This window comes from Carlito syrichta, unplaced genomic scaffold (genome assembly GCF_000164805.1).
Source record: "Carlito syrichta isolate Samal-C Ts95f unplaced genomic scaffold, Tarsius_syrichta-2.0.1 Scaffold315835, whole genome shotgun sequence".
Classification (NCBI taxonomy): domain Eukaryota; kingdom Metazoa; phylum Chordata; class Mammalia; order Primates; family Tarsiidae; genus Carlito; species Carlito syrichta.
The window spans coordinates 629773-657452 of NW_007259931.1; the positions used below are offsets into that span (position 1 = coordinate 629773).

At 38.2% G+C, this 27680-nt stretch overlaps 1 protein-coding gene across 6 annotated transcripts in view; it reads right to left on the reverse strand.

Moving 5' to 3' along the window:
* Positions 1 to 27680, reverse strand: part of SON (SON DNA binding protein) — a 33615-nt gene that overhangs the window by 1296 nt on the left and 4639 nt on the right. For 2 of the 6 annotated variants that reach the window (XM_008073416.2, XM_008073415.2), the window contains exons 3-11: positions 20083 to 26031; positions 18259 to 18419; positions 16211 to 16357; positions 15826 to 16014; positions 8694 to 8804; positions 7004 to 7120; positions 2755 to 2902; positions 526 to 597; positions 297 to 412 (exon numbers count right to left, since the gene is read on the reverse strand). In XM_008073416.2, coding sequence (XP_008071607.1) covers positions 297 to 412; positions 526 to 597; positions 2755 to 2902; positions 7004 to 7120; positions 8694 to 8804; positions 15826 to 16014; positions 16211 to 16357; positions 18259 to 18419; positions 20083 to 26031 — 7010 coding nt within the window. Of the gene's footprint in view, positions 1 to 296; positions 413 to 525; positions 598 to 2754; positions 2903 to 3565; positions 3646 to 7003; positions 7121 to 8693; positions 8805 to 14920; positions 15725 to 15825; positions 16015 to 16210; positions 16358 to 16513; positions 18030 to 18258; positions 18420 to 20082; positions 26032 to 27680 lie in introns of those variants that run through there. The other 4 variants (XR_002481290.1, XM_021706657.1, XM_008073417.2 and 1 more) reach the window with 4 other exon arrangements.

Genomic DNA, 27680 nt, shown 5'->3' on the forward strand with positions numbered 1-27680 from the left:
TGCAAGTCTCCAAATTAAAAACAATAAAGCCTGATAAGAGTAATGAATTAATTCCCCATGTCCGTCTAGACAATATGAAATTATTCACTATATTTTGCCCATGTTTTTTCAATTTTTAAAAAATGAGATCAAGTCATATTAAAACACCCTGCAATATTTAAAGCCCCACCACTTAACCACACATACACACCCCCACCCACAAATCAAATCTTAATCCTGTGATGTTTATCCCTCACCCTCTAACATTAAGTCAAGTTAATAAATACATAACAATTAATGCAAAAACTCATATTTACCCTAAAGAGAAAATGTTTCCGATGATCAGGGCCACTATCATGGACCAAGAGAAATTCAGGTGGTTGCCACCTTCTCTTATTACAGATTTCCATCAAGGCAGACACAGGATGTTTGCCTGCAGGAAAAAAAATAAATAAGCCGTGTGAAATTCCTTCCACCAATTTTTCCAATAAATTATAAATTCACGGTGAGAGGAGAGCAAGAGGAAATTCAAAAATGTCCTCTCACCTGACAGATCTTTCATTGCAGCAGAAAAGTTCCCAGACCTCTTTTGTGCTCTTTCTCCTACTGCAACAAGACCTGTAAGAGAAAAAAAAGGTCATTATTTACTAATAAATTTCAAAGCATCATTCTGAATTGTAATATACAAAAACAAAGACTCCCTCTGTAGTAGCCTGAACCTCAATCCATCCAAAAAAAAAATGGATTCCTACTAGATTTCTGTATCAATCTTAACTTTTGCTGTGTTCCAGTATGTAAATATATACTTTATATTCATATACCTTAGTATTAGAAATTGTATAAACAGCAAAGGTATACAAAACACAAGAATTTTTTATATAAATGCATACACAAAAAATTCATGTACAAATTACATACCAGCTAATTATAATTATCAACATCTTCAGGTCTATTTCTTTAATAAGCTCAGAAAGTAGTAGCTATTTATTATACATGATTTCTACAGATTAACTATTTAAAAATAATATTCAGTTAAGAGTATGTACCAAAAAAGGTTAGGATTTTAAGGCACCTAAAAGATCAAAAAGGCAGTTGTCTTCAAGGATAAATGGATTAATTTTTCTCAGCACTTTCAGACTTAACAAATACGAGATGTAAACATAGCCTCTCTACATAACCTTCCTCTCCATAGACTTACTACAAAAGAGATTAGCTATATTATTAACCCCAAACAATGCTTTCCTTCCATATACAGGTTGAGTGTCCTTATCAAAAAGCTTGGGACCAGAAGTATTTCAAATTTTTTCAGATTTTCTATTTACCTTATGCTTACCAGTTGAGCATCCCAAATCTGAAATTCTGAAATCCAAAATGCTCCAATCAGATTTCCTCTGCACATCATGTCAGTGCTTAAAAAGTTAGGGATTTTGGAGCATTTTGGATTTCCAAATTTAGGGTGCCCAATATGTGTTTATTAGAGAGAAAAGTTTTCAACCACTCCTGTGCTAATTAATTCCATGCTAGCGTAAGCTTTTCCAAATCTGTCCCAGAAAATGTGTTGTCGTCTGAGAACTTACACTCAGGCCTTGCTGCATAGTTCCAAGGAGAGTGCTTCCTGATCAGTCACCCAGGCTGGAGTGCAGTGGCATGCTCACAGCCACCACAGCCTAGACTTGCTGGGCTCAGCCAAACATCTTGCCTCAGCCTCCCAAAGTGTTAAGATTACAGGCATGAACCACCACTCCCAGCTTAATGTAACTGTTGACTTTAACTTCAGCTTACTGTTTTAACTACAAAAATGGGAAATTAAATCCCAGTTTTAAATTTTCCAGTTTTTTGGGTCGGGCTTGGTGGCTCATCCTGTAATCCCAGCACTTTGGGAGGCCAAGGCGAGTGGATTGCCTGAGCCCGTGGGTTTACCAGCCTGGGCAACTTGGCGAGACCTTGTCTCCACAATAAAATTAAAAATAGCCTGGTGTGATAGTGCACGCCTTTAGTTCTGGCTACACGGGAGGCTGAGGTGGAAGGATCGCCACTGCACTCCAGCCTGGGCGAAAAAAATTTTTTCCAGTTTTGAAAAATTAGGCTTAAAACAAGTCAATGAAATCATATTGAGCTGGCAGACCTTCATTATTCCACTTCCCAAGGGAAGAAATTATTTAAAAGATAGTTCCAACTGGTTATCTGTGGGAACTAAGTATGAGAGTATATTTAAGTACTTAACAACTATACAGACCAACCCCCATCTGATGACAGTAGGAAAATACAGTCAATGCTAAAAGTTCCAAGGTGCCTGAATAGAAGGCAATAGGAAAAAATAACATTATTGTTAGTCCATTATTCTCCAACTCCAACCCTAACCCCACTCAACTGAAATTGAAATAAGGAACAAGCAAAAGAGGGTTTATGAAGTGAAGATAAAACACTGACAGGAAATAATAAAAATGTGTAAAATATCTGACAAAAAATAAATTGAATTCTAAAAACAAAGACAAGCATGGTCCCTGTCAAGAGAAAACAAAACGAAAATTCCATTTCCCAAACATGAACTCCAGTTAAATTTATAATCTTATAATTAGATAAGCACATTTCCATCATATTTAGCAACTAACATAACAGAAGCTGCTTTTTTAAAGCTCAAACTAGTATCTCCCCATCCATAAGATGTCGTATGTGAAAATGGTTTTAAGTATTTTCTCATAAAGAATTAAAAAGATAATGAAACCTGAAATGGCAAAGGAGGCATAATAAACATTCCAAAAAAGAACTTGTTACCTTTTCGGTCTGTCTTAAAGTCAACTAGGATGGGTTCTTTATTTCCTTCTTTGTTTTTTCCTAATCCTTCTCCTTCTCTCCAACCCATTTTTCTCATCAAAACTGCTCCCATTCCTCCAGTTACTGGGGCTGCTCTTAAGAATTGATCCTATCCAAAAAAAAGAAAAGTAAAATGTCCCCATTTTACAGTTAGAACTTGACTGCAGACTCACTGGTTACTTTCTAAAAAGAGGAATCTTATTTTACTTCTAGATCTGTTATAGTTACAGCAATTAAATGTTAATTATTCTATACTTTTAGTATGTATGTTCTGATTTTCAAATTAACAGTATTTTTGAAAGTCAAATAAGACAAATAAATGGCAGTTTTTAAATAGTAACCCTCTCGCCCCCTCCAAAAAAAAATTAGAACACTCCTGTTTTCGTCCACTATTTAGGTTCACTCGTATCTCTTCTTAGCTTGCAAAATAAAAAGAAGGCAATGTTAAAACAATCAATAATAATTGTCCCAGGTGTACCTAGTTTATGAATAAAGCCCAGAAATCACTTAGAAATAGTTTGGACACTGAAGAAGCACATTGTTGTCATCCAAAGTTTTCTTCCTCATTCTACTATAAAGCAAATATAAATATTTTACTTAGAAAATCCTTATGAAGCAAAAAGGTAACTCTTTGAAAACAAATTTATACAGTAAATATAGAAGACAATCACATAAATACCCTGTCAAGTATACCAAAATGAACTTGAATTCTTTAAGAACCTAGCTTGATGTTAAAAGACTTTTTAAAAAAACTCCTTAAATGTTTACATACCTAGGCCTCGGTAGCAGCAGTGTTGTGAATAGTACGGCTGGCACTGACCGGGGCAAGAAGACAGCTACAAGGATTTGGCCCTGAAACAAGTTTCCATACAGAGGGGTGAAAGTTCACAGGTTATTCTGTGAACAATCATCTCTCTTGTATCCAACCCACTGAACCATAATTTCCATCAAAGCAGCAAACCACTTAATGTCCTAAGATGCACAACTATACACATTAGCATGGTCAACAGTCTATTTTCATAGGTCAAGAAATATTTAATGCCTATTAAAGGCCATTTATGTACATAAACAGTATTGAATTGTTGGTCTTTGTGACCATTTAAAAAAATAATATACAACAGACAACTCCAAATCATGCTTTAGTTCTCCCTTGTTAAATTTCGAGTTTATATTCTCTAGCAAATATATATACATATATATAGCAAAAGTTATTAACTTATCAAAAGAGGGAGTCAAAACCTTTGATAGCTCAGGAAATATATGCGTTAACATGTCCTACATTGATAAGTTAATATTAAATGTGAAAAGAATTTTTTACACAGTAGTTAAACTGTCTATCGTCTTATTTGTTTCCCAGCTTTATAATTAAATGCTGGGGAGAAAACATGCCAATGACCTGTGACTAGACATTAAGTTCAACAAGGTGCTCTGATGGAAGGAGGCAGCTGTGGAGGTAAAAACATACCCCTGGTTCAGTTCCTTAATTGGTGCAGGCCATGCAGTGTAGATGTATACAGAGAAAAGTTAGCTGATGCTTGGTATCAACTGCCTTGATGCTACACACCTAGAATGACTTTTACTTACTTCCAGGTTCATCCGCCCCTCTTTTCCAGGTAACACTCCTAAAAAAAAGGGCAACTGTGCAGAGTACAATATAAATCCCCAGGTTTCCAATTTTGTTTCCATTCTCTAATATCTTCATCTGTTTCTTTACCCCAGTGTATATGCAGTTTACAAAAAGGCTGATTCATTTAATGAGACCACAATAATAAATGGTGCTTATAAGGTCATGTCCAAATCATTTCATTCCAGAAAATAAAGATTCTTTTAAATCAATAACCATTTAAAATGTTTTACTGGTGAATGAGAATACTGATAAAACTTTCTTTTTCATCTAAAAATATACTGCAACAAACTAAAAAGAACATGGATAATGTTGGTGTTCTGTGTGATTTTTAACACAGAGAGAGGATGTTGGTCTATAATAAAGCTAGAAAAGCCAAAATGATAATCTTAATAAGTTTTCCAAATATAACATTCAATGACTAAATAATACTTGTAATAGTGGACAATGATAACATGTCAAATTTTCAGCTGCCTAATGGCTTCTGCATGTTCTGGTCCATCCATTTTTAAAAGTTCCTTCCTTAATTGGTAGTAGCATTAAATATTCTTCAGTAATTCTATAATTTAAAATCTGGTCTCATGAATACATCTTTATCTCATAATTTAGCAAAATTATTTTTAAAGGTGCCTACAAGACTGAAAATACCAAAACATGATTATTTTAGGGGAAAGCCAATTGAATCAGTAAAAGATGTACTCTATAAAAGTTATTTTATGTTATAATATTTAGAAGTACACAAGCATTATGGATCAGCATATCATTAAACAGATGAAGACCAAAATTTTGCAATGGAAGCACATTCAGAAGTTTCTACCTAGCAATGTACATGATTATGTATTATGTGCCTAGTTATATCCCCATAAGCTTCATGTCTAACTTTCTGAAATATCAGCTTCAAGATTAAATAGTATTAGAGAATTAAAACTGTAAAGATACAGATGTACATTTATAATTCCTTCCACTGAGATGAAAGCCATTTTTCAAATACTATACAAATCACTTTCGTATCTTTAACTGTAACATATTAGTCTAAAATTCATCCAAACCTTAAAATATTTTGCTAAATTATCACCTTTTTCCCTCAACACCAACCCCCAATAAACTACATAAATTGGAATTTAATGAGTCTGCATACTTGCCATACACATAATTAGTGCAACTATTTCCTAAAAAAAGGCAGGCAAAATGAGTATATATGTATATGTATATCTATATTAATTTGTTAATAAGAGGATCAACAAGAGATAAAGCTATCCAAACTGAAGTAAGTGTTATGAGATTAAAATGTCCGAAGCAAACAGTATCTCATTTTTCAGAAACTCAGCTCATTTCACTGGCACTCATTGCAACTCTCTACACGTAACCATCACATTACTGATTACCACTCTCTGAGCCAGTAATAATAAGGATTTGTCTCCACTTGACACCTGGGAGACTTTGAAATTCCAAAGAGTTACTTGCCCATGATCACACAAGGAGTCAGGAGTACAACAGGATAAAGAAACCTTCCCAATCCATTACACCACGAAGCCTCCCAGTTTCAGCACTGCTATGCTGCCAGTACTCCTGAAACAAATTTCCCATCACCCATCCAACCAAGCTTCATTCCTTCACCGGAGTGCATTTCTTCAGAATGCTTCTTAAACACCTAAGACTCCCCCAATGATTGAGGCAGCCGTAGGTGGAGTTCACAGGTCTCATTGCAGGAATGTGAAACCAGTTGCACCTACATCTTCGTAGCACGAGGTGTCCGTCCTCTCCCTTGATTCTAGGTCTTATATATCTGTTTTGTCATGAAATTAGTGGTTCTCAAATTGAGCCTGTGGATCACCAGAGGCCACCAGGGCCTAAATGGTGATCCACAGATTAATCTCCATCTCCATCCCTATCCCACCCTCTTCACCACTGGTCATCCCACTCCAGCCATCCTCCCTCAGCCGTCCAATCCCGAGGCAAGATCACCACATGCAGAGCTAACAACTAGGGCCGCCCAAACACTTGCTGAAACCATCAGCCAACAACCATAAGGACCTGGGGATGGAGATCACAAGAGGAGAGAGGAACAGGGGCCGAGAGATCTTACAGGAGGGTACAGGCACTAATGAAGGGCAAGGACAAAGGAAGAGGAATGGAAAATTTGGGTGGTAGAGGGCTCTTGGGGGCAATGATCCACCAAAAATAAACCTGTAATAAAGTATCCCATGATGAAGAAAAATTTGAGAACCACTGCTTTGAAATGATTAGGTTAGTAGTCCAACAGGAACTGTGGAATATTTTGAACAGCACCTCATATGCTATTAGTGCTCAAAACAAAGTTAAATAAAACCATCCCACCAAAACCATCAGCAGCAATTTAAAAAATAACCTTATATATCAGTGGCTCTTGAGCCATATTTATGTATTTGCCATTGTCTCATGAATCCGGTCCATCTTCAGTGTCCATCCTGGAGCATATACACATAGCAAATTTACTCAGGAACTTTGGTTAGAGTCACTGGCCTCTTCATGCATTCTTAATAAAACATTTTCCAAAAAGAGTTAACTTTGTGCTTTGACACTTTTATATGTGCATATATTGTGTACCTTTTTAATCCAGGCTTGGGCACCAGTATTGGCCAACTGTTCTTGTGTCAAAACCTGTACTCCTGTACTTCCTGTGAACTGGCCAGGAATAGAGTTCAGCTGAGCCCAGGCATCAATCTGAAGAAAAGAATCAGCCTTGATTAACCAAAGAAAATTACCTGCCTGATTAAAATGCTACTAGTAATAATTTAATTCACTAAATGAAAATGACTGAAAAGGCTTAAATATTTAACTTTAAAAACAGTCTGTTGAATCCGTACATATTTAAAATTAAATGTTTTCCTAAGCTCTCCAAAGCAGTTTGATAAACATTCAATGAATCCCATTAATAGTAAAGTGAGATGTATCTCTAACTACTAAAAAACATAGCTATAACCTTCATTCTTCAAAATATCACATGAATACATAAAAACAAAAAAGAGCTCATATAGCAAAAGAGCAGCCAGGCTCAGGTGACTCAGCCTGTAATCCCAGTGCTTTGGGAGGCCGAGGTGAGTGGACTGCCTGAGCCCACGGGGTTCAAGACCCACCTGGGCAACTTGGCAAGACCTCATCTCTACAATAAATCAAAAATTAACCGGGCGTGGTAGCAAGCGCCTGTAGTTCCAGCTACTTGGAAGGCTGAGTCGAAAGGATTACCAGAGCCCAGCACATCAAGGCTGCAGTGGCCAGGAGCGGCCACTGCACTCCAGTCTGGGTAACAGAGTGAGACTCCAACTCAAAAAAAAAAAAAAAGTGAAAGACCACCACCCCTCCTTACCTATCTCATACAAATGGATTCTAATACATATCATCATGACAGCCTGGGTTTTTAATTAATGACTTCCTTTGAAATATTATCAGAATAAATTAATGGCATATGCCTAACAAGTAACAAATACAGGAAACTGTCCATTCAAATACACAAAGAAGCTTTTTTTGAGTCAGGGTCTCACTCTGTCACCCAGACTGGAGTGCAGTGGCACCATCATGGCTCACTGCGGCCTTGGACTCCTGGTCTCAAGCAATCCTTCCTACTCAAGTCTCCTGAGTAGCTGAAACTACAGACATACACCACCACAACCTGCTACATAAAGCAGTTTTTAAAAAACGGTGGACTACATCAATCACCAACATTTACTGTGATAAAAGAATTAGCTTTCATTCAAATTATATTTCCTGAATACCTGTTATTATTAACAATATTTCCTGATTGAACTTACTTATTGTACTTCCTGTCTGATTGTACTGATTGAATTTCCTGTCTACGCTTACTGATTCTATATATATTTACCATAGAAAGAAAAGTAGAAGTGAAATGGAGAAACTGTCCATTGTTAAAAGCATAAACTCATGACTCAGATTGTTTAAGTTTGAATCCCAGTTCCCCCACTTATTAGTTGTGTGAGCATGGTTATCACTTAACGACTCTTTTACCTCATTTTTCTCAGCTGAAACATGGGAATTATTAATATCTACACACATTTTATAGGGCTGTTCTGAGCACAGTTGCTTTTATATACCAGACTATAAACTCTATGAGGGCAGGAAATGTTTTCTATTTTGTTCTCAAGAAATAGTTCCTCCCACAACCACACACAATAAACATTTACAGCCCTCATTTAAAGTCAGCCAGCTAATTAAGATAAATGCTTATGACACAACTCTACCATCTGTTTAGCACAATTTAGACATTAAAACTGCTACATACCCTTTCCTGAGCTCGATTTAACATGCTCATAGCTTCAAGGTCAAATGCATTCTCACTGAGTCTTTTCTGAGCAAGTGCCCGTTCACTCATTGCTGTAGAGATGTCCACAGGCTAAGAAAGAAAACATAGATAATTATCTCAAATTACCATAGCCCCCTAAATTTTGAAAAGTGCTCATACTTTTGTTACATGCTAAAAACAAAGTAACAGTCTTCCACACTAATGTTTCTTGTAAAGTGGAGAGAAAACTCAAAATGGTAAAGTAACCTTGGAAAGTAGATGAGAATTAAACTGCAAAGTATCACAGGAACCAAAGCTGAACCCAAAAATCTGACTGAATTCAGCTTGTTTTCTACTTGTCAAATTATAATCATGATATGTTCCATTAGGAAGTTAAAACATCTCTAGCCTTAACAAAAATGATCTCTAGCAAACGGAATTTTTTTATTAAAAATTTTATACTCCTTAGCAGCTTTCATTTCACTCTACTTATTAGCATTACACTTCAGAAGCAGTCAGCAAAATTCCTGAACAAGCAAGCAGAAAACCATTATGATCACTCCTTTACTCATCAGCACATCTCTTACAGTTTTATGGATATAGTCTGGTCTTAAGAACCCAATTTATTCAAAGAATATATTCAGGATATAAATAAATGGTTTGTTTTCAGTTTACACATATTACCAAAGTTAAAATATTTTTGTGGAAGTCCATAACATCAACTGAAACATTTTTAAATATTTGAAAAGTCTTGAGGTCTTCCTTTTCAAAGCTTATATTCTATCTTCTAAAACCTTATGCTAAGCAGAGGTAACTTTGTCTTTTTTTTTTTTTTTTAAGTTATCTTTGGAGAAAATTCTAAATTTGTCAGATTATGGAAGGCTTTCCATAAAAGGGAAAATCCATCAAGTAAGTATTTGATATCTTTGTTCTAAAATTAAGAGCTCAAGTTGACTTGTATCAACTAATTCATTTTGTATCAACTAATTCATTTTATGTTCTTCTTTTAATATCTCTTAACCCATTAAGTATTTTCTAGTTATTTCACAGAAGACACTTCACTCTTGCAAAATGCTTATCTGACGTGGAAGGTTTTTCTGTTTTAATATACAAAGAATAAGTAGATACTGAATAAATATGACCAGTATGAGAAAGTCAGTAAAACAGTAAACAGCTCAGGAGTCTCTTTTAAAAGTTACATAAGGCTAGTTGTAATTAGACTATGGATTATGTATGAAATGTTTTATTTTGTTTTGTTTTGCCCAACCTAGTCTCAAACCCCTGGGCTCAGGCAATCCCTGAAATGTTTTTTAAATTTTAAAAATAGGAACTATCTAATAAAGAAAGCTATATGACTATGAGATAATAATTGTATCTCACGCATAAAAGGATTCCCTAATCTTTCCTTTACTACCTTCAGAACCTCTTAATCACTGCATAATTCTTAATTATCATGCTGAATAATCTAATATTCCTTTAGCTAAATTACAATTTTTCTTCTACAAAGATATATAATGCCTGTTAAAAAAGAAGGCAAAATTAAACTGAATTTATTCTGTAATTGGTTTAGACTGTTGCTAGATCTCCTGCGAGATTGTAATTTAAGTCAAATTAAATCATACAAATTAGAATATTTCTAAGGCCTACTAGAAATACTAATCTAACAAAGTCAGACATTAAAGCAAACATTAACAAACTTATTATGTTCCTCTTTCACTTTTACTATAAATCTGTTTTAATCCTGGGACTTTAAAATGGGAATGCAAAGATTTCAGGCCAAAATTTATATCCCCTAGGCCTACCTTAGATTTTTTGTCAATTAGAATTATCAAGGTAATTTTTGAAGGCACAATAAATGAGAAAAGAATTCTCACTAACCTTTCCAGACTTACTTTGCTTTTCTTAGTAATCTATGTTAGGGTGGCTCAGGCTTAAATAATAGGTTTTTATTCTAAAATCTTAGTAGATACTATGGAAAATGTATCTGCCCACCGTCCCTATCCCAATTTCCAACTACCAATTAGCCACACAAAAAAATACTTCAATGGCTTTAAAAACTCTAACTTTTATGGAATAAAATTATTTCCAAGTAGAAAGCAAATGAAAACAACTATCAGTAAATTCATCCTTCTAGAGACACTTTGTATCTTCATACTTCTTTCTCTTTTAGTCTTAATTAATAAAGGTAACCTAAATGCCTCACCACATATCCCCAGAATGAAATTTCCTTCTAATCTCAATATTGTTTCATATTAAATTCACATCTTACTCTGAAAGGAATTTTAATATAGCAATCTTGATACTACTTTAGATAAAATTACAACTTTTTTCCCTGAGGTAATACAACTTCATTTATTCTTCAGACTTACCAAGTGAGCTGCAAGTTCATGTCAGAAATGTATTACCAAATAGCAGTTTGACTATTAACTTCATATTTTTATTTTTAAGTATGAAAACATATGCACAAAATAGAATGAATCAAGATTATCTTAACCTCCTAAGAATCCTCAAAAGTTTACATCAAAAAGCCTGTTTCCAGCTTTTCAAGGTAATTCGGGTTATATAATAATGCATACAAAGCCAACTATACGCCCCAAAGCAGCAATTTTTAAGGGTCAGAGCAGATATTATATATCACTATTGAAACACTCTTAAAATACCACAGCTATTCTTTAACACTGTCCAAGAGAACTCTCTGCAGCGACAGCAACTAGGCACTTGAAATGTGGCTGGTGTGATTAAAAAACTGATTTTTTTCAGTGGGTGGTGACTACTATATTGGACACTGGAGCTTTGGAATCTTATCCTTTAACACTCAGAAATGGGAAATGTGGCAAAGGCACAAAATGACAGTAAAAGCCCTTCTAAAACTGAGAAAAAGGGAATCTTAAATCTCTAGATTACCTTTATAAAGTTGTCATCAACAAGTCTTTTTTTTTCCCGATACAGTATAGACTAGCTTGCTACCTAATGTATAAGAATGACTGTGGTAGTAATATTCTACATATGACAATGGGAGAAATGTTTAGTGTCCTTTTCCCTAAGACTTGCTCTAAAAAGTATAATCTACATTAAAAGTGTCCTGAATTCTAATTTTCATAATAAAAACTGCCCTATTTTTGTAATCTCTCTACCTCAGCAACAAAGCAGATTACTCCTTTTTACAGCGGTGTCTCAAGGGTAATGAAATACATAATGCACGTGGCAACATGTAACATGCACTTCATCATCTATACCATATATATAAGCAGGCTTCTTATATCTTTATTTCTAATTTTAAAAATTCTTCTAAATCAATTTTACTCCCCTTTTGTTAGCACAACTGTTTACATAAAAATAACAAGTATCTTAAGAATTTCTAAGAATGTCAATGAGAGGATATAAAAGAGCCACAGATAAATGTTAGGATGGGTTGAATCAGATAAGAAAAATAACTCATATAACCAGAAAATCATTTTCTGCACAGGTAATTGCAGGTATCTCAAATTAAAAGGCATGAAAGGAAATCAATCATAAAAAAAGTAAAAAGCATCTAGCCTCATTTAGCAAAAATTAACATAATATAGAGGTTCATACATAAAGGAGCAAAATGACAACCACAAAAATAAGACAAAGCTTGTCCTAGTTATTATGTGTTTGACCTTAGAAAGTAAATTATGCATTTTTTACTGTGTCATACAAAATTCTCTAGTGTATAACTCTTAATGTAAATGAAGTTTAACAAGAAAACAAATGGATAACCTATTAAATGATTCAGTGTTAACCACCTAAAAGAACCTAAGGAGAAAATGAATAGCAAGGCTATTACATATCATACATTCTAGCAGTGCCAGGGTCTGTGTGTTTAACTTCCGATTAAAATTTTCATTTTACCCCAAGAAGTTAGTTTTTCTAATCTTTATACACTCAGAGTTTCTAAAAATAAGAGAATTTCAGTTCCATAGGGATGTGGAAATATGATTCAATACAAACTAGCAAACTGTTTGATCTTAACATCTAAGCCATCACTAAACTTTAACAGAGCTACCTCTGTACCCCTGAAACATTTATGATTGATACTAAGCTCATGAAAAATCCATACTAATATAGTTATGAGTGGAGTCATTAGTCCACTTATGTGAAAGATTACATTCAAATCTTCTACCCAATAAGCTTTATTACCAAGAATTAGTGCCCTCAGGACTATTTTTTGAATATTAGTTTTCCAACATTTTTTATTTCATTGTTTATGAATCAAATGCACACAAATATGGGCAAAGTTCTGTAGTCACTCCTTACTGAGGATGATGCTGGGCTGGTTTCTGGGTAGGAAGACGATGCTATGGCAGTAGGGCACACAGTCTGACGAGCTGTTTTTCCATAAAATATGGATTTACGCTGCTCCATTCACATCATCTATCCACTCATACTTATATCAAAGAGCATTCATATGCAAGGCAACTGGTGGGGTTAGAGATTATAGCAAAGCCAATTCAGCCCTTATGAAGACAGATTTTATCTTTGCCTTAATAGTTTATGCTCAAGACTACAGAGAACCACACACTCCATATGTATTTATTAAAATAAAAGACAGATAAAAAAATAAAAAATATTCAATTCAATTAAAAAGTTGACCATTTAAGAGAACTATGCTTTTACTTTAGAAAGTCTTTATTTCAACCCCTAACAGGGAATCAAAAGGGTCAATATGCCCATAAAATGTCACCAAAAGTATTTCACAAACATTGGTATATGGAACACTGTGAAAATAATAAATTCATAATGACTTTTGCCTTCTATATTCACAAATATAGTGTGTTTAGATGGTAGCTAAATAACTAGAACTAAACATTTTATATTGTGAACATTTCCTCTATGTGTTTAACATTATTGCTAGGTAAAAGTGTACAGGATTAAAAGCAAAATACAATCCTGTCTATTCCCCTAATATTTTGGGATTGTTTTGTTTAGAATTAAAGTTCATCTATATATTCTTTTGAGTCTAATTAAGTAGTAAATCTAAGTAAGTCGTTTAACAAGTTTTGATATTAACTTTTCCCAGAAGAGACATTACCTGCTTCATTCATTGAGCCTTCTAACAGAATTGTAAAATAATTTTACAATTATTTGAGTATTCTCTAATCAACCTTTTCCCTCAGATTTAAGAATAATTCCCTTCAACCTTTAATTAAAATCTGACAGTTTTTCATGATAGACAATGCTAAGGCATCACATTGTCAGTGTTAAGATTAAAAAATAGCTGAGTACTAAATTTCAAACACACACTCAGTCAAAAAAGTGTAATCATCAGAATTTACTAAGCATTTTCTCCAATTGTTCAACTGAAGAAATTCAAAATAGTTATGGCCATTAATCTTCTAGGAAGATCCCTTGGAATTTTGCAATACTTATATATAGGTCTTCAATTCACTGGAAAATATTTCTCACATAAAAACCCTTCCTAGTTGTTTTTTCCAACTCTTTGTTAAATACTTATTCTGCAAAAAATTTAATTTTTTAGTAAAGCATACATATTACAAATTCTAAGTCTGTTCAGTCCTCTTATCATGGTTTATATTCAGCTACTACAAGGAGATTAAAGTCAGCAAATGTCACAACCTTCTCCTTTTGAGATGTGCAGGATTTGGAGATTCACAATGGAGTGAATCAACTGGTCTCACTAAAATACTGTCCAAAACAGCTATCCCCTTCCCTCACTGTGATGGTATAGCTTGCTTTGTTGAACCCCATGTGAATATAGATCATAACCTGTGACTGTAAGGTGCAGTGTCTATTTCTAATGTCCAGTTTTCTTGTATATAACTTGTTCCTTTTCAAAAGGCTGTAGGTCAAAAAAAAAAAAAAAAAGTGAAAATGTCACCCATTTATAGCTCTGGGGAAAAAAATACTTATCAAAAATTTCTGATTTGGGTTCTGTTCACTTTCTAATTTTATAGACAGGATTTATTTGTAGAATTGGAGGTGTTTACAGAAGGTTTATGATATGGCCAATGAAGAGACACTAAAGTGAATAGTACTGGTCTCTCTAACCTACATATCCCAGAATTGCAAGAAAAAAGTCTGTATGGGCATGAGATATCTAGTCTAGTCCTTGGACAAATGTCTGGGTTTTGGAAACCAAGGGCAAGAGGTGATGAAAACTAATCTATAGTATCATTTTAAAATTCCCACCCCCCTAGTAAATCTCCACCCTCCCAGATCCCCCAAGCGTGATTTTGCACAACAAGTTAAATAAAAGTAAACTGTTTATTAAAAGATACAGCAAAGGTACAGATACAGAGATACATACAAAGATACAGATATATATATATATTTACATATATATACAGTCTTGCTGTTTTCATGTGCACTATATTTAGCAGCACATTAATCAGGCGGCATTTTAATGGGGTTGTTTTAACACTTGGCATTATTACTGCGTCATATTGACAAGATACAACTATGGCCTCATGAAAAATTCAAGGTGTGAATTCCACTTCTCCAACTTTTAATAGTAGCAAAGAGGGGAAGAAGGGAATGGAGTACCAAGGCTGAGCATTAGGTTAAACACAAGAATTCCAAAGGGCCAAGGTAGCACAGGGGAGGGAAAATTGTTAAAATTAAAGGCTAGCTGACAAACCACCCAGAGAAATAGTAAGCAACCATCGTCTTTAAGGGCAATGAGCTACATACCCAAGATGCTCACATCAGTCTAAAATGACCTTTTCCAATCCAGTTCTTGTGTTGAACCTGAGGATCTGCCTCTCTCCGCTCAATCTCTCCACCCAGTAAATTTGCTACCACCAAAATCTAGAGCTATAGAGCCTTGAAGCAAAACGGGAAGCTAAATAGTTGTACCTTGGACTACCTTCCCACAAGTGCAAGGAGGGCCCAATGTTGGGTAGGGATGTGATAACACTGTTCTCTGCAATTCGATGCTTTTCACTTTGTGGCTTGGTTCCACAAAGTGAATTGCATCGAGTTACTGTCAAATGAGAAGCTGCGGGTTGTTTCATCTGTCGTCTAACCCGGCCCTGCCGTTTAACCCGGCCCTAAGAAGAGTGAAACAGAATCCAAATCAGATATAAAATAACAATAAAATGGCAGATTCAGGTATAAAAAAGGAAAAATACATAATACTCCTTTTACTTACCTCCGACGGCAAATTGCTGCTGAAAACATTATCATCATCTTTGTTTTCTTCACCATTTTTCTCTACAGGGACCCATTCTCCATAAACACTATCTGCTTCCTTTTTCCGATGTTGAGATCCAGATGACACAGGAAATTCTTTTGTTAATGTTACCTGGCTTTTTGGCGGAGTTGGTTTTGCTGCAGCAATCTAAAAAAATAAAGTTCCTTATTAAAATTCAATGTAAGAAATACCTATATTAAAGGGTTTCTGAAGGAAAGTTCTTTTATTCGTTATTTCTCACAGTATTTTAACCAAAAATTAATAGGCTAAGTTCTACTGGGGTTTTATTTAAACAGTTCTATAAGTTATGCTGTTTTACCAATCCATAAGCACTAATACTCACATTCAGATTGAAAAAAATAGGTTTGGGTTCACTGAGTTTAAAGGGATGATGATAAAAAGGAGGTTCTTCTTCCTCTTCATCTGAAACATGAGGTTTATTCACTATTACATCATCATCTTCTTTACTCTGTGCGATCTGTTTACATTTCTTTAAAAGTAAGAACAAACAAAAGATAAATCTTACACTATATGTAGAATAACATGTAATTTCTTAGAATTAAAACCACATAAAAGCAACTCTCAAAAGTTAGTAAGTTATAGATATTCTGGCTTATTAGCTATTATTTAAACAGATTCTAGCTGGTCAGTCAGTCAACAACATTTATTGAGCACCTACTATGTGCAGAGAGAGCACTGTACTGGGCACTGTCTGGGGAATACAAAAAAAAAGTAGAAGACATGGTCCCTGCTCCCAAGGAGCTTACAATCTAGTATAAGAGAAGGAATACATATACATGAAATAATCAAAGAACATTTTTACAGAGCAACACAATAACAAGTGCAAACTGATATAATACAAACTGAGTACATAAGTGCTAAAAGAACAAAGGCTTGAGAGAGAATAGAGTCAGGCAAAGTTAGAGAATCAAGAAACATTCCTTGAAGACTTGTAAGCCAGATTTTCATAGTGAAGAACAAGGAATGGTAGGGAAAAGAAAAGTCACCTTAGTCAGGTGGTGGTAAAAAGGTGAGAAGTTGTTACAAGGAGCAAAAGAGTTGAAGATGAGACTAAAAACATAGCAAAACACTAAGTGTCCATAGCATTTCTGGATAAGGAGCTTGGATTTGATAAGCAAGCAACAGCTTTTTTACAAGGTCCTTAACTTTCTTTTAAAAAAAGTATGTAATTCATATGGTAATAAATCTAAGTGAGGAAACAGATTAAGAAGCTTTATGATCCCAAAATGTATGGCAAAATAAAAGATATGAAACATTTCCAATAGTTAGATAGTAACATGTCTCTCCATAAATGTTTGTAGGTTGAGTCTCTTTAAAGAACAGAGCTTAAGAATGAAAAATAAGGCATGATGGAGAGGGTACAATTGATGAGGTCTGACACATAAAGCAAAGTCAATTCCTTCCTGAGAAGCAAAGGAACAGACTCCATTACCTGGCTTTATAAAAAGGTCAGAGTAAATTTGGGTAAACCTGTCTCTATACAAGCAGTAGAATCCGTCACATCTATTGTCAATTGAAAATATTACATTGAAATATTGAAAATAGGATAAAAAGCTTATTTAGCCAAAAACACAGAGTATATCAAGCTTGTTACCAAGGGGAACAGAATATATTGACAGTGGCAGGCTGGCATAAGGCTAGCCAATAACAAGTTTCAATATATGAAACAGTGTGGTTTTTCTGGATCCTAGCAGCAATATTTCAGCATCTCCCCCCCAAAAAATAATAATAAAACAAAGCCCCCAAAAAAGCCTCAATTGAAAAGATCAAACTTTTAAAAACAAAAATAAGTGTGTTTAAAATATATGTTACTGCCAAAACCCGAACCGCAGGAAGAACTGATAATGGCCGGCCATTATCACCAATGGCTGGTACCAAACAGCCAAAACCCAAAATGTTGATGCGAAAGAAGTTCCTTTCAGGCAATGGCCAGCTATTCTTATTAATTTCCAAGCTCCGGTGGCAAAAGATCATTTCTGAAGATTGTCTGTGTCTTTGCGTATATGCAGTACACTCGTGGCGATCAGTGAACACGTCGTGAATGGAAACGAAACTGTAGGCGAGCTTCTGCGTGTTGCTCACTCAACACCTCCTCCATTCAAACGAACCGTCCCACTCCTCAGTCAGTTTGGCTTCTAAAACTGGAAAGCAAAAGTAATGGGAAGTAACTTTTAGCTAGCGGAGCTTAGCCATCCCGGATAATGGCCTGCTAAACAGAGCTTCTGCCGCTGTCACATCTGTATTTCGGGTTTTGACCACTCGGTGCCAGCCATTATCAGTTCAGCCCACAATTCGGGTTTTGGCACGCTCCACAGTCAACATCACTGGAATAATCCATTTAAGAATGAAAACAAATTCTGTTTAGCTTACCTCAGTTAGTTCTTCTATTGTAGCTCCTCCTGACTTTTTAGCAGCTTTCTCTTCTATTGAAGGTGGAGGTGCAGGTTTTAGGTTTGGCGGTAAAGGAACACCAGCCTTAGCACACATGGCAGCTGCATTAGCTTTGGCTATTTCAAGTAACTGAGCCTTATCTGTAAGACGAAAAATAAGCAGTTTTCCTAAAAAGCTGTACATTTTGTATTACCAAAAGTTTTATATGCTAACAAAACTAAAGGTATCAATTTTCTGCTCTTAAGTTACTGCTGTTATCAAACCACCTTGGCTCAAAGTTTTTAAATGGTGGCCCCTTAATCAAGTAATTGAGCTTCCCATTCAAATATCACACAAAATAGCTAACTTACTATAAAACTGTAATGATCACCTATCACACACACTCTAAGACACAAACTTTATTTCCCAAAATTATCATAACCTTAAATCCTAATCTGACATCTTAAGTCATGCTTTGGGCCTAAGTTCAAGTGCCACCTCTTCTAACAAGTCATCGTTAAGTCAGAATTAACATTCTTCTTACTGTGATCCAAAAAGTACATCATCCATACAAGAACTAGAGTCGTCATCACATTCTGCCCCTTTTGGTAGTGTTACTATTTGGTAAAAGAGACATATATGCGTTTTACCCATATCTCCTTCACCAACTTGTAATCACTTTAGGAATTACATACTGTTTCTCTACTTTGAATAAAAAGTAATTCAGCAAACTTCTGCTGAACTGAATGCATCTTCTCCCTTTTTACACTTAACACCTTTTGCCTTAGACAATTCTGACCTGAAAATGTTCAATATACTGGAATAATGATAAACTATCTATACTTATGAAAAGTAATCATGCATTATCAATCAGGTTAATCATCTCTGCATACTACCTAAAATCAGGAAAAATTAGAGCAGTCGTTTTTAAAAATCACTAATAAATTTCACTGTGTTTTGCTAGCATCACCCACCCAGTTAAATAACTCCCCACATGCAAAATTCCCTAATCACTTCCATTACCAACTGTATAAATCAGAATTACCTTCACAAACATCTAACAGTCCTATATCACCACTTTAAGATAACATTAACTTATTAAAAAATTAACACTGTAATGTTAGACTTATTTGTAAGCATGTATAACCTAAGCATAGTCTTGTTTTTAATTTAACTGTACTTCAAAAATTGCTTCTTTTCTATTCTTAATTACACCAAGATTTTCTATTTTTCTTTTTTTTTTTTTTTTTTTTTAGTCAGAGTTTCACTCTGTAGCCCAGGTTGGAGGGTAGTGGGTGCTGCTCACAGCCACCGCAGCCTCAACCTGCTGGGCTCAGGTGATCCTTCTGCCTCAGCCTTCCAAGTAGCTGGAACTACAAGCATATGCCACCATGCCCAGCTAATTTTTTGATTTATTGTAGAGATGAGGTCTCGCCAAGTTGCCCAGGCTGGGCTAGAACCCATGAGGTCAGGCAATCCTTTCACCTCGGCCTCCTAAAGTGCTAGGATTGGTGGCCTGAGCCACCGCGCCTGGTCTGTTTTTCTATTTTTAGTTATAACAAGATGATTAAAGCAAAATAAAACATTCAAGTATGGAAACACTTTGGTTCTAATATGGTCTTAAAGCAGGTCTTTTTAACTTCAATTAGAATGCACTTATCACTATATTTTCAAATACAGGGTTACTAATCACAAGAACTGAAAGACAGAAATGTTTATCCTAAACCAGTAACCTAAAGTATTTCATTTTACTTAAGAGTAGAAAAAATTCAGGTTTAGATCATTCTTTATTACAATCCCATTAAATTTTAAAGAACGACTCACCTAAATCTGTCAGACGTTTGGGTGATCTGCCTCTTTCAGAAGACCTGGATCTTTTACGACGAATGGGAGATCTACTAAACCTTCTTCTCAAGGGTGTTCTTGATCGCCTTAATCTGACTGGTGATATACTGAAGCTTCGTCTTCTTACCACAGACCTTGATCTTCTCCGGCGGCTGGGGGTGCGGCTCCGGCGGCTGGGGGTGCGGCTCCGGCGGCTGGGGGTGCGGCTCCGGCGGCTAGGGGTGCGGCTCCGGCGGCTGGGGGTGCGGCTCCGGCGGCTGGGGGTGCGGCTCCGGCGGCTGGGGGTGCGGCTCCGGCGGCTTGGGGAAATGCTAAAGCTCCTTCTTCTACCCACAGATCTAGACCTTCTTCGACGACTTGGAGTATGACTCCGACTCCGACGACTTGGGGTGCGACTTCGAGCTCTAGCTGTTTTCCGGTTATCCCTGGAGCTTGATCTTTTCCTTTTTCTTTCCCTAGACTTTGATCTGTGCTTTGGAGATCTTTTGCGCTTCTCTTTTGATACAGATCGTCTTCCTCTAGACTTTGATCTTGACCTGCTGCTCCTCCTCCTACGTCTTGAACGTGACCGTGAGCGTGTTTGAGAGCGATGAGACTTGGACTTGGATGATCTCTTCCTTGCTCTAGAACGAGATTCACTGGTACGCTTCCGTGATTTGTGTTCAGAAGATTTGGAACGCTTACTTCGAGATCTTAAAGAAGAGTCTCTTTTCTTCTCTTTCTCACCTTTGTCACGGTTCTTATTTTTCTTGCTTTTTTCATGGGTGTCCTTAACTTTTACAAAAATTTCATAATCATCTTTTTCCTCTGAAGACGACTCTGAAGCTCTTTCTGTTATTACAACTGGACTGGCAGCAGATTTGTCACGTTCAACTTCACTTGCAAGTAAAGATCCTTCAATACCAGCTCTAAGGTTTGTAAGACGTTCCATGTCCTTAGGAAGTAATGGTCTCACTAAATCTGCCTCATTAATGTCCTCAATATTGGCAGGAAATCCTGAATCAGACATCTCTTTAGTAGGGAGAGTTACTTCTTTTTCTTCTCCACTACTTTCTTTAGGGCTGAGAGCAACTGCTAATGTCTGGTCACTGTCTTTCATAGGCAATGGTTCTTCTGCATCCTTACTGACAAGGTTGTCATTAGATGGTAAGTCAAGATGAATGTCTTTAGCAGGCAAAGGTCCTTCTATGTCAGCTTCACTACCAGCACTGGGGCTGGTGGAAATTACCATGTCATGTTCAGTATCTTGAGTGGTTAAAGATACTTCAATATCATATCTATTAACTGAACTGAAAGCAGATGCTGTGATAAATTCAATATCCTTACTAGTTCCCATTGCGTCAGGTTCCAGAGCAACAGGACCAGAAGTCAGAGTTCCTCCCACATCAGCTTCACTGACACCAGGATAGGTATCCAATACTGTGGACTGTTGAGTCTCATTGACGGGCAAAATTTTCTCTTCACCAATTTCCCCACCAGAACCAGAGCTAGCAACAGACATTGTATTATGTTCCATCTCTTTAGCAATTAAATGGTTATTTACACTAAGGTCTATATTTATACCAATTTCACTTTCATAAGAATCACTTTTCAGGTGTCCATCGGCATGTGGCTCTTCACCTGAATGCAACGGAATTTCGGGCATGCCAATCTCTGGAACAAGATTTTGATCACCAGAAGTGAGATTCATTCTTTTCATAACATGTAATGAGGATATAACACTAGACTCCAGTATCATTGGTGTAGACTCTATAACCATCTCAGTTGATATTACTTGAGTCTGCTCTGAGACTGTGACAGCAGACTCTGAAATAGTCACAGTGGATTCCTGGACAGAAACAGATGGTTCTGAAACAATCATAGCAGGTTGAAAGACTGACATTGTTGGTTCCAGGACAGGCACAGTAGGCTCCAGGGCAGAAACAACTGGCACAGAAACGGTAACATGTTCTGGCTCAGCCATGACTGGAGACTCTGGGACAGCCATGACCAAAGGCTCTGGAACAGCCACAGCTGGAATCTCCGGGACAGCCACGGCCGGGAGCTCTGGGACGGCAGCTGGGAGCTCTGGGACAGCGGCCGGGAGCTCTGGGACAGTCATGGCCAGGGGATCCGGAACAGCCATGGCCAGTGGTTCCAGAATGCTCTCTGCTGGCTCTGGAAGAGTTACCGCTGGCTCCAACAAGGATATGGATACCTCTGAGGAGGCAGTATGTCCTGACACTCTCATGGAATCAAATGTTTCTGCTGTCTCTGACATAATAGGAGGCTCTGATGTTAGGATAGTTGGTTCAGTTGACATTATGGGAGTTTCAGACACCACAGAAGTCACTGCTCTCTCTGGAACAATTTCATGTTCTTCTGCTACTACTGCAGATTCTACAGGTGTTGATGTTACTGAAGATTCAGGCTCTAGCGGTGGTTCTGGAACAGTCACAGAAGCCTCTGACGCTAACACTGAGGGATCTGATGCTGACATTGAATAATTAACAGGCATTGCTGAAGGCTCTGAAATCTCACTCTGACACACAGGAGGCTCAGGCTGCGATACCGATTCTTCAGAAGGTAATGATGGCACCTCTGCAGGCCAAGTATTTTCAGCTGTTAATGCCGATTGCTCATTGGGTAATGCTGGACCCTCTGGTGGTTCCTCAGGAGGCAATGGTGGAGTCACTGGTGGCTCCTCAGGTGGCAATGGTGGCATTGTTGGGGGCTCTTCAGGAGGCAACGGTGGCACCATATATGCCTCCGTATATGTATCAGTGTAAGAATCGGTGTAAGAATCAGCAGCCATAGACATCATTGAACGATCAGCAGTATAAGATGACATCATAGATCGATCAGCTGCAGAGTACGATGACATCATAGACCGGTCAGCAGCAGAGTATGACGACATCATAGACCGGTCGGCACCCATGGACATCATCGATCGATCAGCCATTGGGGACATCATGGAGCGCTCATAAGCAGACATCATAGAGCGTTCATAAGCTGACATCATAGAGCGCTCAGCCATAGGGGACATCATAGAACGCTCATAGGCTGACATCATAGAACGCTCATAGGCTGACATCATAGAGCGTTCAGCCATAGGGGACATCATAGACCGCTCATAAGACATCATAGAGCGTTCATAAGATGACATCATAGAACGTTCTGCGGCATAGGACATCATCATAGAACGTCTAGATGCTAACATCAGGGGTCTAGGTGCTAACCTATATGGCCTGGGTGCTATTCTATAGGACCTGGGTGCTATTCTGTAGGGTCTAGGTGACATCCTATAGGGATCGGGAGTTAGTCTGTAGGGATCATGACCTAATCTATAAGGGTCCTGTCCTAATCTGTAAGCATCATGACCTAATCTATAGGGGTCATGACCCAACCTATAAGGATCCTGAGCTAACCTGTAAGGATCCTGAGCTAACCTATATGGATCAGGAGATTTTGAACCCAACATAGCAGAATCTTGGGTACTAGATGCTAACATCTGTGCATCCATGGTACCAGATGCCAACATCTGAGCATCCATGGTGCCAGAAGCTAACATTTGAGAGTCCATAGTGCCAGATGCTAACATCTGGGAATCCATAGAGCTAGTTGCTAACATCTGGGAATCCATGGTGCTGGTCGCTAACATCTGGGAGTCCATGGAGCTGGTCGCTAACATCTGGGAGTCCATGGAGCTGGTTGCTAACATCTGGGAGTCCATGGAACTGGTTGCTAACATCTGGGAGTCCATGGAGCTGGTTGCTAACATCTGGGAGTCCATGGAGCTGGTTGCTAACATCTGGGAGTCCATGGAGCTGGTTGCTAACATCTGGGAGTCCATGGAGCTGGTTGCTAACATCTGGGAGTCCATGGTGCTAGTTGCTAACATCTGGGAGTCCATGGTGCTAGAGGCTAACATCTGGGAGTCCATGGTGTTGGACGCTAGCATCTGGGAGTCCATGGTGTTGGACGCTAGCATCTGGGAGTCCATGGTGTTGGACGCTAGCATATGGGTCTCCATGGTGTTAGAAGCTAACATATGGGATTCTTGGGCCATCAAGGGATCCACTCCTACTGTTACAGAAGTCTCCCCCACTAACGTAGTAGGCAGCTCCTGTGCTACCGTATTATACGATTCCAGCGCTGTCGTCGAGGGCACCTCCAGGGACTGCGACACGGTCATCGTTGACAGCTCCGATGTTGTCACCACAGACTGAACAGAGATCTCCAGCGCCACAGTTGCCACAGGCTGCCCAGGCAACTCTGGCGCCCCAGGCTGCCCTGGCAACTCCAGCACCCCTGTTGCCAGAGGCTGCCCCAAAAGCTCCAGTGCTCCAGCTGCCCCAGACTGCCCCGCGAACTCCAGTGCCCCAGTTGCCATGAGCTGCCCAGGCAACTCTAGTGCCCCAGTTGCCACAGGCTGCCCCGACAACTCCAGTGCCCTAGTTGCCGAAGGCAGCCCTGGCAACTCTGGCACCCCTGTCACCGAAGGCTGCCCCTGCAACTCCAGCGCTGTTGTTGCCACTGGCTGTCCTGGCAACTCCAGCACCATCGCTGCCTCAGGCTGCCCCAGCAACCCTGTTGCCGTTGTCACCTCAGGATGCCCAGGATGGTCCACCGTTGTCATTCCCACAGGCTGCTCCAACTCTGTCGTCATCACAGGTTGTTCGGTCAACTCCATTGCTACTGCTACCGCAGGCTGCTCTGGCAACTCTACAGCTGCGGTCACCACAGGCAGCCCTGGCAACTCCTGTGCCATCACAGGTGGCTCTGGTACCTCCTGTGGTGGCTCCAACCCCATGGATGGTGCTGGGAGCCCTGCCAATTCCTGCGACAACTGTGGCACTGGTGTCACAGAGGGCCCTGGCAACTCAGGCACTGCTGTCGCAGGGGGCCCTGGCAACTCAGGCACTGGGGTAGAAAGGGGCCCTGGCAACTCTGGCACCAGGGTAGCAGAGGGCCCAGGTAACTCCAGCACTGGAGTCACGGGGGGCCCCTGCAACTCCGGCATGGAGGTCGCAGGTGGCCCCGGCAACTCCATCGCTGAGGCCACCGACGACTCCGGCAGCTCCAACGCTGTGGTCTTAGGCAGCTCCAGCAACTCCTGCGGTCTTGTCATGGATGAATCTGCAATCTCCGATGGTACTTCTACAGGTTGCTCTGGCAATCTTGGGGCTTCAGTTGCAGGTGACTCTGGAAAATCCATTGTTGTTGATGTGCTTGGCTCAGGGTACACCTCAGTAGGTGTCTCTGATGATACCACAAGGGTTTCTGATGGCTCTAACACTTTTGCTACTGGGGGTTCTACCAGCATGATCTTTGATGACTCTGGAGATGTGTTCTCCAAAGGTTTCAGCACAGACTTCATTTGATACTCCACTGACATTGTTACAACTGGCTCAGATGACTTCGGCACCACTGTTGTAGTAGGCACTGGTGCTGTTGCAAAGGAATCCAGAATCCTTGTCATGGACGGTTCCAGCATTACTGTCACAGACTCCTCTGACTGCTCTGAGACTACTGATGTAGGTGCAACTGACAGTTCTGCAGTATCCGTAGCTGGCTTCAGAGTTTCTAAGATGTGCGGCTCTGAAACCTCCATTGATACTACAGAAGGCTCTAGCACAGCTGCAGAGGACTCACTGGTCTCAGATAGGTCAAATGCTCTTGTAGGATGCTCCAGTGACATCGCTGAAGTTTCAGAATCAAGCTTTAAAAAGGAATCAGATTCTAAATCTATGTTCCCATCATGATGAGATTTCGGCTTTGACTCAGATTCTTCTGGCTGTCTTTTATATTTTTTTTCTTTTTCTTTCTTCTTTTTCTTCTTTTTGTTTTTGTGCTTTTTATGCTTCTTTGACTTTTTGGTGGGAATTTCATCAGTAGGATCTGTTTGTACAGATACACATCTACTTTTTCTGGAGGCCTCTTTCAAGTCTGAAAGTAATGAAAATTAACTTTGTCAGACATTCCTCAAAGTAGATTTAGATACATTATATAAACCCATATTTATATTCCATGTTAAAACAATACCTCATGTTAAATGGAAAGTTACCAAATAAACTACTTTTCATACACCAATTATCCAAAGACTTACTTTTCCAATACTACTTTATACAACTAAAGCCTGCATTAGAAATAAATTCTAAGTTTATCATCAAAATTTAGTTAGAATTACATTCCAGTGTATTTCACTGAATTTTATTAAAATGATTATTTCCTTTATCTTTCAAATTTTAAGCTACATTTATGAATGAATATGTTTAATGTTAAGTTGCTATAATTCCTGTTAAAAACACCCATATTGCCAGGCATGGTGGCTCACATCTATAATCCCAGTACTTTGGGAGGCAGAGGTGAGAGGACTGCCTGAGTCCAGGAGTTCAAGACCAGCCTGAGCAACTTGCTGAGACCTCATCTCTACTATAAATCAAAAAAATTAGATGGGCTCACCAGTGGTTCCAGCTACTTGGAAGACTGAGGCAGAAAGATCACCTGAGCCTAGTAGGTCAAGGCTGCAGTGGCCATTAAGAGTGCTACTGCACTCCAGCCTGGGTGACAGTGATACTCCTACTCAAAAAAAAAAAAAAGGCCCTCATATTAAAAATGTGGCTGGACACAGCAGTTCATGCCTATAATCCTACCATTTTGGGAGGAAAAGGCAAGAATAACTTGAGCCCAGAAGTTTGAGACCAGCCTGAGTAACATAGCGAGCCCAGCTGTTCAGAAGGCTGCAGCAGAAGGATTACCTAAGCCCAGGAGATCTAGACTGCAGTGAGCCATTTTCATGCCACTGTACTCCAGCCTGGGCAAGAGAGTGAGACCTGACTCCAAATAAACAAACAAATTTTGCAATTATTTTATTAGCCCTGTTTATACAGGAAAAAACATACTGGAACAGGCCAATTTTGGATCCTAAATCAATTCATCACTCACTAGGTAAATGGCCTTGGCCAAATTACTGATACACCGTGTCTTCTAGATTTAGAGGATAAAGTGAGTTAAAACATGCAAAGTATATCAAATAATGTCTGGCATATAATAAGTTTTCAGTCAAGGTTAGTGACTGCTTCTACATGATAAACAAATATCTTAACAACAAATATAAAGTACCAATAGAGAATTCAAATTTTAACTTATCATACCTATATTACATTCTAATACAAATAACTCATTTTCCCCAGTACTCTTCTAAAAAAACTACTGAGAATTTTTTAAATGTTCCAGTTTAGGAAATAATAGTGATTTGGGGGGAAGTAACTGTAACAGTCCTTAACATGTAACTTAATACATTTCAATTTGCATATCCTAAAGAGAATATTCTACTTTACAACCAGATGGGATTTATTCTAATGCCAATACTCAACTCAGTGAAACTTAGGAATCCCAGAAAAAACTAATCAGAGCACCTGGCCATTAAGAAAAATAAACCAATATTTGACAAGACACGTGCCAAAGCAAAAGGAATCATTTTTTATTAATTGTTTATTACAAAATACCAAATATTAGCTAAATTATACTTCAATCAAAGAAATGTTTGTTAGATCAATGAGTCCAAGCCTGGCTAAAGTCTATGCTTCTTAAAT